Genomic DNA, 13,792 nt, shown 5'->3' with positions numbered 1-13,792 from the left:
TGCTACTTTACAAGACACTGCTTGTTTTACATGATCTCACAAAGGATAAACATGCAAGCAGAAAGATAGCATCAATAACACATGCTTCAATAACGCTTGAAAAACGCTGTTAAAACGCCTGCAGCGTTGTGTTAATTTTACCGCTAGCGCTCCTAAAATGCGGTAAAAACGCGGTAATAACGCTAAGGCGTTTTTAGGGCGTTTTTGAAGCGCCTTGGTGTGAAAGGGGTCTTAGAGGCGCATCTTTTCTTTTAAACTCTGTAGTTCCTGCTGGATTTTGCTTCTAATCCCCTTGTGGAGGCTTCTATTTGTGGATGCACATTTTATAGTTACACAACCATTTCACATTGCTATAATCTTTTTAGATAAATACTATGGATACTATAAACTGAAGGACTTATGAATAAATGGTGGAAGGAATAATCTGAGTTTCCATTATTTCTTATGGGGAAATTCACTTTGATATACAAGTGCTTTGGATTACAATCATGTTTCCGAAACGAATTATGCTCGCAATCCAAGGTTTTACTGTATTACTTTTTACACTTATTTGTGCTGATTGGCAAAGTGAAATAGATTTATTATTTTTCTGTTCAGCTCAGTATATATAGATATATCTATATCCATATCTATATCTTGTACTCGTCTTTCTCCAAACCTTTGCCTGGTTCCTCTGTTATCAGCATGACTCAGTTCTGGCAGCTTTTCCCGTCACCAAGAGTTAAAAAAGTGATGGAGGAGGGAGCTGCAGCACTCAGCCTGTGATTGTTATCCACAGCTGTGCTTGTTCTCTGTACTGTGTGAAAAGGGGTGTGACCCTTCCCTCCAATCAGAGCTCAGAACTGTCAAGTGTGTAAAGACTTCAGATCCCGCCCCCCTGCTGCTAGAACTAAGGAGAAATCCTTCCCTACTTATGTTTTCAGATCGATATACAGAAGAAATAGCTGTAGATACACAGCTACAACTTATGTAGGAGGATTTGTTTCATCTCTGTGTATCACCTAATGCTAGTCGCTTCACTGGGTACATGTGAAGGTTTACAACCACTTTAAACATAATCACAAACAACAAATAAATGCTAACCTGTCAGAGAAAGAGACAGCTTACCTTGTGTATCTGGTTTTCTAACATTATCAGAATGTTCTAATGTTACTCCTGAAGTCTCTTCCAGAAAACGTTTGTAGAGTCTCTTGATTTCCTGGTCATAATTTTGCCACTCTGGAACAATACGCACAGCTGCTTCTAGCTTGGGCTCTTTGGTCTTTGGGTTGTTGCACTGTAAAAAAAAACAAAAGAATTAAAATCAATGGATGCAGCAGGCTGTTCAGCTACAGAGTGGCAAGGAGGTGGTATAAGATGAAGCTACAAATTTGTACAACAAGCAGAAGATTTTAAAATCTGTTAAAAAAACAAATCATTCAAACACAGCTAAAAAAAAATGGGTCATCCAAAGCTTTGCTCTATTTCCCCTGATCTACAGCCAGTAACCTCTTACCAAGTCTATAGTCTTGGCTTTCTTCTTGGAAGCATCATCACACCATGTCTCACACCACAGCCATTCCTGAGGAAGTGACTTAATAGGCACTTGGTGGATCATATTATTGGGCAAATCCTAAGGAGAAAAGGCACAATTATTACAAAATAAATATGACCATTGGAAGAATATCAAATTTAAAAATCAGGATACTGTTTTAGAATGAGAAACATTTAAAAATAACCAGCAGCCAAAACCTTTATAGCAAAACTTAATTTCTTAGTTTGGAAAAACTGAATCACATGCGATTTCCCATACCATGTCTGTGTGTGGGTATAGAAAGGTAAAAGTGCCATCTAGTGGGCAGTTTAATAAAAATGTTAGCACTCACATTAAAGTGTAAGTTCACCTTTACAAAAAATCTGTGAGGTGAACTTATACTGGACCCTGTTCCCACCCCCCCTGGTCCAGCTAACCTAGAGTCTGGCAATCATTTGTTCTGATACATAAGATTTACCAGTCAGGGGATTTGAAATCCTGCGGCTTTCCCTCCTCTTCACCCGCGGTGACGGGACGGGCTACACGGGTTCTGATTGGTCAGCGCCGCCCATGAGACTGCAACTCACAGCTGACCAATGTCAGCTTTGGATCTTCTTAAGCTGGTCACTTGTTGTTGGGTTGTTGACGTTACACGTTGTTAAATGAACTCAAACATGCTAACAGCGTGTAACATTACCATTATTGCTAGCACTATTACCCAATCATCTGCAAGTAACCAGCAGAAAATCCAGCGCTGACATTGGTCAGCTGTGAGTTGCAGTCCCCGCCCCTCTCCAACCCCATAAAAACCCATACCAAAGATGGCTGCTCCATATGCCTGATGAAGGAGCACGCATGCTCTGAACGCGAGCTCAACCATGCCTCCCGTCCATCACCGCTGACGTGCTTGTTGTGTGACTGTCTTCAGCCTCGGCAACCACTGGAGCTGCCGGGAACAGCGGACCAGCTGGACTACAGGAGCCCAAGCTACTTATGCCATGCATATATCTCACCAAAATGTGAGTTGATCTTTTATTAAACATTGAATTTTAACTGACATACTGCACTCAGAGTGGCGCCACTCCTCTCTCTCTCTCTCTCTATGAGCCCTAGGTCGACTCCTCATCTTAACTGATTTGATTTGGATCCGACATTACAGAAAGATTACCGCTCCCTGAAGTTGCCTCAAAGTCACATTGCTAAAATCTTTTTATATGGACTTTTGACTGAATAAATGGTTGCGGAACAAATCATCTGAGTTTTCATTATTTCTTATGGGGAAATTTCCTTTGATATAAGAGAGTTTTTAAATACAAGCACAACAATGGGCCTCCGGATCTCATCACAGTATCTCTGTGCATTCAAAATGCCATCAATAAAATGCACCTGTGTTTGTTGTCCATAGCATATGCCTGCCCATACCATTACCCCACCGCCACCATGGGCCACTTGATCCACAACATTGTTGTGCTATTCATCCACGACCATCACCTCATGTTGCAGCATGATAATGCACGACCCCATTTTGCAAGGCTCTGTACACAATTCCTGGAAGCTGAAAACATCCCAGTTCTTCCATGGCCAGCATACTCACTGGACATATCACCCACTGACCATGTTTGGGATGCTCTGGATCGGCGTATACGACAGCGTGTTCCAGTTCCTGCCAATATCCAGCACCTTTGCACAGCCATTGAAGAGGAATGGACCAACATTCCACAGGACACAATCAACAACCTGATCAACTCTATGCGAATGTGTGTGTGAGGCAAATGTTGGTCACACCAGACACTGACTGGTTTTCAGACCCCCCCCCCCCCCCAATACAGTAAAACTGCACATTTTAGAGTGGCCTTTTATTGCGGAAAGCCTAAGGCACACCTGTGCAGTAATTAGAGTTGCCACCTCATCCCTTTAAACCTGAACACACATTAATTACACAGGTTCTGAGGCTAATTTGATGTGGATAAGTGAGTTTAATTACCACCTTAATCTGCCTCAGAACCTGTGTAATTAATATGTGTTCAGTTTTAACCACTTGAGCCCCGGACCATTATGCTGCCTAAGGACCAGAGGTCTTTTTCCAATTTGGCACTGCGTCGCTTTAACTGCTAATTGCGCGGTCATGCAATGCTGTACCCAAACGAAATTTGCGTCCTTTTCTTCCCACAAATAGAGCTTTCTTTTGATGGTATTTGATCACCTCTGCGGTTTTTATTTTTTGCGCTATAAACGGAAAAAGACCGAAAATTTTGAAAAAAAATGATATTTTCTACTTTTTGTTATAAAAAAAATCCAATAAACTAAATTTTAGTCATACATTTAGGCCAAAATGTATTCGGCCACATGTCTTTGGTAAAAAAAATGTCAATAAGCGTATATTTATTGGTTTGCGCAAAAGTTATAGCGTCTACAAACTAGGGTACATTTTCTGGAATTTACACAGCTTTTAGTTTATGACTGCCTATGTCATTTCTTGAGGTGCTAAAATGGCAGGGCAGTACAAAACCCCCCCAAATGACCCCATTTTGGAAAGTAGACACCCCAAGGAAATTGCTGAGAGGCATGTTGAACCCATTGAATATTTATTTTTTTTGTCCCAAGTGATTGAAAAATGACAAAAAAAAAAAAAAAAAAAAATATTTACAAAAAGTCGTCACTAAATGATATATTGCTCACACAGGCCATGGGCCTATGTGGAATTGCACCCCAAAATACATTTAGCTGCTTCTCCTGAGTATGGGGATACCACATGTGTGGGACTTTTTGGGAGCCTAGCCGCGTACGGGGCCCCGAAAACCAATCACCGCCTTCAGGATTTCTAAGGGTGTAAATTTTTGCTTTCACTCTTCACTGCCTATCACAGTTTCGGAGGCCATGGAATGCCCAGGTGGCACAAAACCCCCCAAAATGACCCCATTTTGGAAAGTAGACACCCCAAGCTATTTGCTGAGAGGCATATTGAGTCCATGGAATATTTTATATTTTGACACAAGTTGCGGGAAAGTGACACTTTTTTTTTTTTTTTTTTTTTTTTTCATAAAGTTGTCACTAAATGATATATTGCTCACACAGGCCATGGGCATATGTGGAATTGCACCCCAAAATACATTTAGCTGCTTCTCCTGAGTATGGGGATACCACATGTGTGGGACTTTTTGGGAGCCTAGCCGCGTACGGGGCCCCGAAAACCAATCACTGCCTTCAGGATTTCTAAGGGTGAAAATTTTTGATTTCACTCTTTACTGCCTATCACAGTTTCGGAGGCCATGGAATGCCCAGGTGGCACAAAACCCCCCCAAATGACCCCATTTTGGAAAGTAGACACCCCAAGCTATTTGCTGAAAGGCATGGTGAGTATTTTGCAGCTCTCATTTGTTTTTGAAAATGAAGAAAGACAAGAAAAAAATTTTTTTTTTTTCTTTTTTCAATTTTCAAAACTTTGTGACAAAAAGTGAGGTCTGCAAAATACTCACTATACCTCTCAGCAAATAGCTTGGGGTGTCTACTTTCCAAAATGGGGTCATTTGGGGGGGTTTTGTGCCACCTGGGCATTCCATGGCCTCCGAAACTGTGATAGGCAGTGAAGAGTGAAATCAAAAATTCACGCCCTTAGAAAGCCTGAAGGCGGTGCTTGGTTTTCGGGGTCCCATACGCGGCTAGGCTCCCAAAAAGTCTCACACATGTGGTATCCCCGTACTCAGGAGAAGCAGCAGAATGTATTTTGGGGTGTAATTTCACATATTTCCATGGCATGTTTGAGCAATATATCATTTAGTGACAACTTTGTGCAAAAAAAAAAAAAAAAAAAAAAAAATTTGTCTCTTTCCCGCAACTTGTGTCGCAATATAAAATATTCCATGGACTCGACATGCCTCTCAGCAAATAGCTTGGGGTGTCTACTTTCCAAAATGGGGTCATTTGGGGGGGTTTTGAACTGTCCTGGCATTTTATGCACAACATTTAGAAGCTAATGTCACACATCACCCACTCTTCTAACCACTTGAAGACAAAGCCCTTTCTGACACTTATTGTTTACATGAAAAAGTTTTTTTTTTTTGCAAAAAAATTACTTTGAACCCCCAAACATTATATATTTTTTTAAAGCAAATGCCCTACAGATTAAAATGGTGGGTGTTTCATTTTTTTTTTTCACACAGTAATTGCGCAGCGATTTTTCAAACGCATTTTTTGGGGAAAAAACACACTTTTTTTAATTTTAATGCACTAAAACACGCTATATTGCCCAAATGTTTGATGAAATAAAAAAGATGATCTTAGGCCGAGTACATGGATACCAAACATGACATGCTTTAAAATTGCGCACAAACGTGCAGTGGCAACAAAATAAATACATGTTTAAAAGCCTTCAAAAGCCTTTACAGGTTACCACTTTAGATTTACAGAGGAGGTCTACTGGAAAAATTACTGCCCTCGATCTGGCCTTCGCGGTGATACCTCACATGCATGGTGCAATTGCTGTTTATGTTTGACGACAGACCGCCGCTTGCGTTCGCCTTAGCGCGAGAGCAGGGGGCGACAGGGGTGTTTTTTTTTTTTTTTTTTTTTTTCTTTATTATTTTTTTGCTTTTTTAATCTTACTTTTAAACTGTTCCTTTCATATTTTTTTTTTTAATCATTTTTATTGTTATCTCGGGGAATGTAAATATCCCCTATGATAGCAATAGGTAGTGACAGGTACTCTTTTTTGAAAAAATTGTGGTCTATTAGACCCTAGATCTCTCCTCTGCCCTCAAAGCATCTGACCACACCAAGATCGGTGTGATAAAATGCTTCCCCAATTTCCCAATGGCGCTATTTACATCCGGCGAAATCTAAGTCATGAAATACTCGTAGCTTCCGGTTTCTTAGGCCATAGAGATGTTTGGAGCCACTCTGGTCTCTGATCAGCTCTATGGTCAGCTGGCTGAATCACCGGCTGCATTCTCAGGTTCCCTGTTGAGACAGGAGAGCCAGAGAAAAACACGGAAGACGGTGGGGGGGGGGGGGGCATTCCCTCCCACGGCTTGTAAAAGCAGTCTAGAGGCTAATTAGCCGCTAGGATTGCTTTTACATGAAAGCCGACCGCTGGCTGAAAAGAATGATACCAAGATGATACCTAAACCTGCAGGCATCATTCTGGTATAACCACTCAAAGTCGTGAATGGCGTACCTGAAGACAAAAAAATGGTTAACAATGGTTAACAATAAAGCACAGTAAAGTGTAAATAATTACACACCTGAAAAACAAACATGATAAAACATAATAACAATAACAATAACAATAAAACATTGCAGAATAGAATACAGTAAAAAAGAGCAGAACAATAGAGAGAGAGAATAGAGAGAGAGAGAACAATAAAACAACAACTATTTTTTTTTATTTCATATTTTTTTTTTTTTTTTACACTTTTTTTGTAACTAACTTTTATAACTGTAACCGGTTCCAGGTTCGGGTCTCTCAAAATGCGATGGCATCTTGGGAGACCCTGTGAAAGTGTGCCTAGTCTGTGCAATGCTGTACCCTACGCTAATACTCAACTAGTGAATGGTAGCGTTCAAAACATTCACCAATGCAAAGACCAGGATTGTCAGGACAGGAGGGACAATAATAGCGGGTGTCACGCCTATATCCGCGCTTGCTGCAGACACGACATCTTTTTTGGGGGTTCGTTGGGTAGGGGTACTCGGGAGGACATAAAAATGCCTCTCATGCAGCCGACTGCATTTGGTTGGGGATGTGAATGGGGGAAGTACGGGCGCTGCAGAAGCGGTGGGTTCCCAATTAGGATTGGCGAATGCAGCAGGAAGGGCACTATGGGCACGATGGGCCTGTGTTTGTCTTTTTGGTGGCAGCGGGACACTACTTGTGCTTGCCACCTCACCAGCTTCAACTGCACTTATGGGACTCGCCACGTCACCAAGTGTTACTGCAGTGCTGGTTTGACTACGACCGGGGTGTACTAGGCCGCTGGCGCTTGCCAGTTCACCAAAACGCTACCAAAAAACGTTAGCGATCGCAGGGATCAGGCCTGACTCTGCGAACGCTGCAGTTATGCGTTTAGTGTTTTGTAAGTGACAGTGATCGATCGATACTGCACTTGGGTGGGCTGGGCCGGGCCGGGCGGAGGGGCAAAACGCAGGTGCTAGCAGGTATCTGGGCTGATCCCGCTAACACTGCGTTTTTGGGAACCCTAAACTGCTGGTGACGCTAGTATAGATCTGATCGGATCAGATATTGATGCGATCAGATACTATACCACTAAGGGAGGTGTACGGTGCGTGCGTGGGTGTTAGCGGTACTGGCGCTAATCTGACGCTGCCTGGGGCTGGTGCTTGCCAGTTCACCAAAACGCTACAAAAAAAACTGTTAGCGATCGCAGGGATCAGGCCTGACTCTGCGAACGCTGCAGTTATGCGTTTAGTGTTTTGTAAGTGTCAGTGATCGATCGATACTGCACTTGGGTGGGCTGGGCTGGGCCGGGCGGAGGGGCAAAACGCAGGTGCTAGCAGGTATCTGGGCTGATTCCGCTAACACTGCGTTTTTGGGAACCCTAAACTGCTGGGGACGCTAGTATAGATCTGATCGGATCAGATATTGATCCGTTCAGATACTATACCACTAAGGGAGGCGTATGCTGCGTGCGTGGGTGTTAGCGGTACTGGCGCTAATCTGACGCCTGGGGCTGGTGCTTGCTAGTTCACCAAAATGCTACCAAAAAAACTGTTAGCGATCGCAGGGATCAGGCCTGACTCTGCGAACGCTGCAGTTATGCGTTTAGTGTTTTGTAAGTGACAGTGATCGATCGATACTGCACTTGGGTGGGCTGGGCGGAGGCACAAAACGCAGGTGCTAGCAGGTATCTGGGCTGATCCCGCTAACACTGCGTTTTTGGGAACCCTAAACTGCTGGGGACGCTAGTATAGATCTGATCGGATCAGATATTGATCCGTACAGATACTATACCACTAAGGGAGGCGTATGCTGCGTGCGTGGGTGTTAGCGGTACTGGCGCTAATCTGACGCTGCCTGGGGCGACGCATATCACCGCCGGGCGATCAGGGGGCTAAACCTTTATTTGGTAATAAACGGCGGGTGCCCTGACACTATAAAAAATAAACAAACTAACCAGCGTCAACCGTAACAGTTATACGGTGATCAGTGGTGAAAGGGTTAACTAGGGGGCAATCAAGGGGTTAAAACATTTATTAGGTAGTATATGGGGGTCCCTGACGCTATAAAACGCTGACGGCGAACCTAAATATTTACCTCACTAACTAGCGTCACCAGCGACACTAATACAGCGATCAGAAAAATGATCGCTTAGTGACACTGGTGACAGGGGGTGATCAAGGGGTTAAAACTTTATTAGGGGGGGTTAGGGGGGTACCCTAGACCTAAAGGGGGGTAGTACTCACTGTCCCAACACTGTAACTGTCACAAACTGACACTATGCAGTAATCAGAAAAAAAAAAAAAAAAAAACTGCTGGTGTCAGTTTGTGACAGGGGGGGGGGGGGGGGGGTGATTGGGGGGGGATCGGGGGGCGATCGGGGGGGGGATCGGGGTGTTTTGTATGCCTGGCATGTTCTACTGTGTGTGTGTGTGTTGGTGCACTCACATAGATGTCTTCTCTCCTCGGGCCGGAACGGAAAATACCGACCCGAGGGGAGATGACATCACTTCCTTTGCTGCTGTTTAGCATACAGCAGCAAAGGAGTGTTTTCATTGGCCGGCGGCGATCGCGAGGGGGGGGCCACGAACGGATGGTCTCCCCCTCATCACCGATCGCCGCTGGACAAAAGACGACCGCCTCGGGCACCGGGGGGGGGGTCCGATCGGACCCCCCACCCGCGGAAGGCAAATCACGTACCCTGTACGTGATTTTGCCTGTCCGTGCCACTTTGCCGACGTACATCGGCGTGAGGCGGTCGTCAAGTGGTTAAAGGGATGAGGTGGCAACTCTAGCAGTAATCATGCTGTCTAATCAGCATCTTGATATGCCACACCTGAGAGGTGGATGGATTATCTTGGCAAAGGAGAAGTGCTCACTAACACAGATTTATACAGATTTGTAACAATATTTGAGAGAAATATGCCTTTTGAGTACATAGAAAAAGTCGTAGATCTTTGAGCTTAGCTCAGTGGTCATCAACCTTGTCCTCAGGGCCCACTAACAGGCCAAGTTTGCAAGATAACTGAAATACATCACAGGTGATATCATTTGCTGTTCAGTGATTGCAGTATTCTAGTCTGCATCTCTCCAAGGTAATACATAAAACCTGGCCTGTTAGCGGGCCCTGAGGACAGGGTTTATGACCACTTGTTTAGCTCATGATAAATAGGAGCAAACACAAAAGTGTTGAGTTTATAATTTTGCTTAGTGTATATAGTGGATTTATATATATATATATATATATATATATATATATACACACACACACACACACACACTAGTAATGGTGGTGATCAGCGACCTATTGTGGGACTGTGATAGTGCGGCGGCCAATCTGACAATAACCGACACTGGGTGGGAACTAACTGACACTGACGTCACCAGTGACAGTGATAATACTATATATGGTCACTGTACTAATGACACTGGCTGCGAAGGGGTTAACATCTGGGGATAATCAAGGGGTTAAGACTGAGCCTAACAATTTTAATGTGTGCATTATGTGCTGCTTATTACTAAAAATCTCATTGTTCCTCCTCCCTGCTTTGCCAAAACAGAACTCTGGGCTGTGATTGGACACAGCCGATCAGCAGGTCCCCGCCATGAATCACTGGCTGGGACCCGCTGACAAAATCCCGTTGTGTCTAATCACAGCCTGTACCTGGAAGCAGCCAGCGACATAGTGCCTGTAAGATGGTCCTGATATGGTTATCATGTAAGAGTTTATATGAGATTTTAGTGATTGGGTTTACATGTGCCTTAACAAGTTGAGATGAAGAGTTTTGTGTTGCATCAAATATTCGAAAGCGAAGTGATTAGGACTGAGGAAAGTAAAGTCTTGATTCACATTGTTCTGAGTGTGTTGCAGCAGATTTGGTAACACATAAGTGTAAGTGTGACTGGGCCAATATGGGTTACCTTTCTCATTCACACTAAACTGCAGTGCACAGATGTAAACCGGTCACATAGGAAAAAATAGGATTTCTGCTTGTAATGTATATTCTTTTAGCAAAATACATTTTACTGCATGAAAATGAGCAAGTACTAATAGTTGCTAAATAAAAATAAGCCCCATACATTACTAACTGAATACATTGTAGAGCAAATATGTTTCCATAGCACAAACCTGGTCCAGATTGGAGAGGCTGTTGGGATCCTGGCTCAGGCCCTGATATTGGCCTCGGAGCCGGTCTCCTGCAGCAATTTTCCGAAATTTCTTCAAATCCACTATATATAAAGCACTAAGGGAAAAAAAAGCAGAATTTCCACATAAACACCTCCTTCATGTTTCTGTCTACACTGATAAAATGCTAAAGGACTCCATGCAAATATATAAAAACACTTTTTTAACCACTAAGCCACCGCCCACCGTCATATGACGGCTGGACGAGGCTTCTGTTGTTCTGGGAGGACGTCATATGACGTCCTCGCCCTCCCGAGCCACTAGGGGGCGCGCGCGCGTGCCCGCTGCGTCACTCGGGACCCGTTGCGCGTGCCCGGCGGCCGCGATGTCCGCCGGGCACCCGCGATTGCCGGGTAACAGAGCAGGAGCGTGGATCTGTGCATGTAAACACAGATCCACGTCCTGTCAGAGAGGAGAGGAGACCGATGGCGTGTCCCTTGTACATAGGGACAGCGATCGGTCACCTCCCCCAGTCAGTCCCCTCCCCCCACAGTTAGAATCACCTCCTTAGGTCATACATTAACCCCTCGAGCGCCCCCTAGTGTTAACCCCTTCCCTGCCAGTCACATTTACACAGTAATCAATGCAATTTTATAGCATTGATCGCTGTATAAATGTGAATGGTCCCAAAAATGTGTCAAAAGTGTCCGATGTGTCCGCCGCAATATCGTAGTCACAATAAAAATTGCAGATCGCCGCCATTACTAGTAAAAAATAAATAAATAATAAAAATGCTATAAATCTATCCCCTATTTTGTAGACGCTATAACTTTTGCGCAAACCAATCAATATACGCTTATCGCAATTTTTTTTTACCAAAAATATGTAGAAGAATACGTATCGGCCTAAACTGAGGAAAAAATTTGTTAAAAAAAAAAAAAAAATTGGATATTTATTATAGCAAAAAGTAAAAAATATTGTGTTTTTTCAAAATTGTCCCTCTTCTTTTGTTTATAGCGCAATAAATAAAAACCGCAGAGGTGATCAAATACCACCAAAAGAAAGCTCTATGTGTGGGGAAAAAAATGATAAAAATTTAATTAAGGTGCAGTGTAACATGACCGCGCAATTGTCATTCAAAGTGTGACAGCTGCAAACTGAAAAATGGCTTGGGCAGGAAGGGGGTGTAAGTGCCCTGTATTGAGGTGGTTAAACTATACACTAAAGTAAAATTTCTGCCTAGGAGCAGGCACCACACATTAACTGCTTTTATATTTACATTCACAAAACTCTCCTGTGTGTCTGAAATTTGTTATTAACCACTTCAATACCAGTCACTTTCACCCCCTTCCTGCCCAGGCCAATTTTCAGCGCTGTGGCATTTTGAATGACAATTGCGCGGTTATGCTACACTGTATCTATATGACATTTTTATTGTTTTTTTCACGCAAATAGAGCTTTCTTTTGGTCATATTTAACACCACTGGGTGTTTTTATTTTTTTCTAAATAAGTGAAAAAAAAGACAGTTTTAAAAAAAAAAAAAGGTTTTTTTTTTGTTTCCGTTATAACATTTTGCAAATAAATGTTTCTTCGTAAATTTGGGCCTAAATGTATTCTGCTCCATTTCTTTGTTAAAAATAACCCAATTTAGTGTATATTATTTAGTCTGTAGGAAAGTAGACTATGGTATATACACTCACTGGCCACTTTATTAGGTACACCTTGCTAGTACTGGGTTGGACCCACTTTTGTCTTCAGAACAGCCTTACTTCTTCATGGCATAGATTCAACAAGCTGTTGGAAACATTCCTTTAGAGATTTTGGTCCATATTGACATTATAGCATCACACAATTGCTGGAGGTTTGTCGGCTGCACATCCATGAAGTGAATCTCCCCATCTCAAAACATCCCAAAAGTGCTCTATTGGATGGAGATCGGTTGATTGTGGAAGCCATTAGAGTACAGTGAACTCATTGTCATGTTCAAGAAACCAGTGGTGAGATGATTTGACTTTTGTGACATGGTGCATTATCCTGCTGGAAGTAGCCATCAGAAGATGGGTACACTGTAGTCATAAAGGGATGGACATGGTCATCAACAATAGTCAGGTAGGCCCTGGCGTTTAAACGATGATCAGTTGGTACTAAGAGGCCCAAAGTGTGCCAAGAAAATATCCCCCACATCATTACACCACCAGCTTGAACCATTGATACAAGTCAGGATAGATCTATGCTTTCATGTTGTTTACGGCAAATTCTGACCCTACCATCTGAATGCCGCAGCTGAAATCAAGACTCATCAGACCAGGCAAGGTTTTTCCAGTTTTCTATTGTCCAATTTTGGTGAGCCGGTGCAAATTGGAGCCTCAGTTTCCGGTTCTTAGCTGAAAGGAGTGGCACCTGGTGTGGTCTTCTGCTGCTGCAGCCCATCTGCTTCAAGGTTCGATGTGTTGTGCATTCAGAGATGGTATTCTGGTTGCAACGAGTGGTTATTTGAGTTACTGTTGCCTTTCTATCATCTTGAACCAGCCTGCCCATTCTCCTCTGACTTCTAACATCAACAAGGCATTTTTTCCCCACACAACTGCTCGCTGGATATTTTCTCTTTTTCGGACCATTCTCTGTAAACCCTAGAGATGGTTGTGCATGAAAATCCCAGTAGATCAGCAGTTTTTGGAATATTCGGACCGGTTCGTCTGGCACCAACAACCATGCCACGTTCAAAGTCACTTAAATCCCCTTTCTTCCCCATTCTCATGCTCGGTTTGAACTTCAGCAAGTCCTCTTAACCATGTCTAGATGCCTAAATGCATGGAGATGCTGCCATGTGATTGGCTGATTAGCAACTTGTGTTACCGAGCAATTGAACAGGTGTACCTAATAAAGTGGCTGGTGAGTGTTCATCTGAAAATTGATTAATCCGGATGTACTGACAGCCTATCTCTTTTAAGGCCTGAAAATGCCAGGACAGTACAGATA

General features: G+C 43.1%; 1 protein-coding gene across 2 annotated transcripts in view; it reads right to left on the bottom strand.

The window, feature by feature from the left end:
- UGGT1 (UDP-glucose glycoprotein glucosyltransferase 1) overlaps positions 1-13,792 on the bottom strand; it is a 195,839-nt gene that overhangs the window by 19,804 nt on the left and 162,243 nt on the right. For both annotated transcript variants that reach the window (XM_073625471.1, XM_073625472.1), the window contains 3 exons: positions 10,816-10,930; positions 1,496-1,612; positions 1,108-1,276 (listed from right to left, as the gene is read on the bottom strand). In XM_073625471.1, the coding sequence (XP_073481572.1) occupies positions 1,108-1,276; positions 1,496-1,612; positions 10,816-10,930 (401 nt within the window). The remainder of the gene's footprint in view (positions 1-1,107; positions 1,277-1,495; positions 1,613-10,815; positions 10,931-13,792) is intronic.

The sequence above is a fragment of the Aquarana catesbeiana genome, linkage group LG04 (genome assembly GCF_042186555.1).
Source record: "Aquarana catesbeiana isolate 2022-GZ linkage group LG04, ASM4218655v1, whole genome shotgun sequence".
NCBI classification, from domain to species: domain Eukaryota; kingdom Metazoa; phylum Chordata; class Amphibia; order Anura; family Ranidae; genus Aquarana; species Aquarana catesbeiana.
Note: the sequence above shows the minus strand (reverse complement) of the source record. Positions and strands in the feature narration are given on the sequence as shown.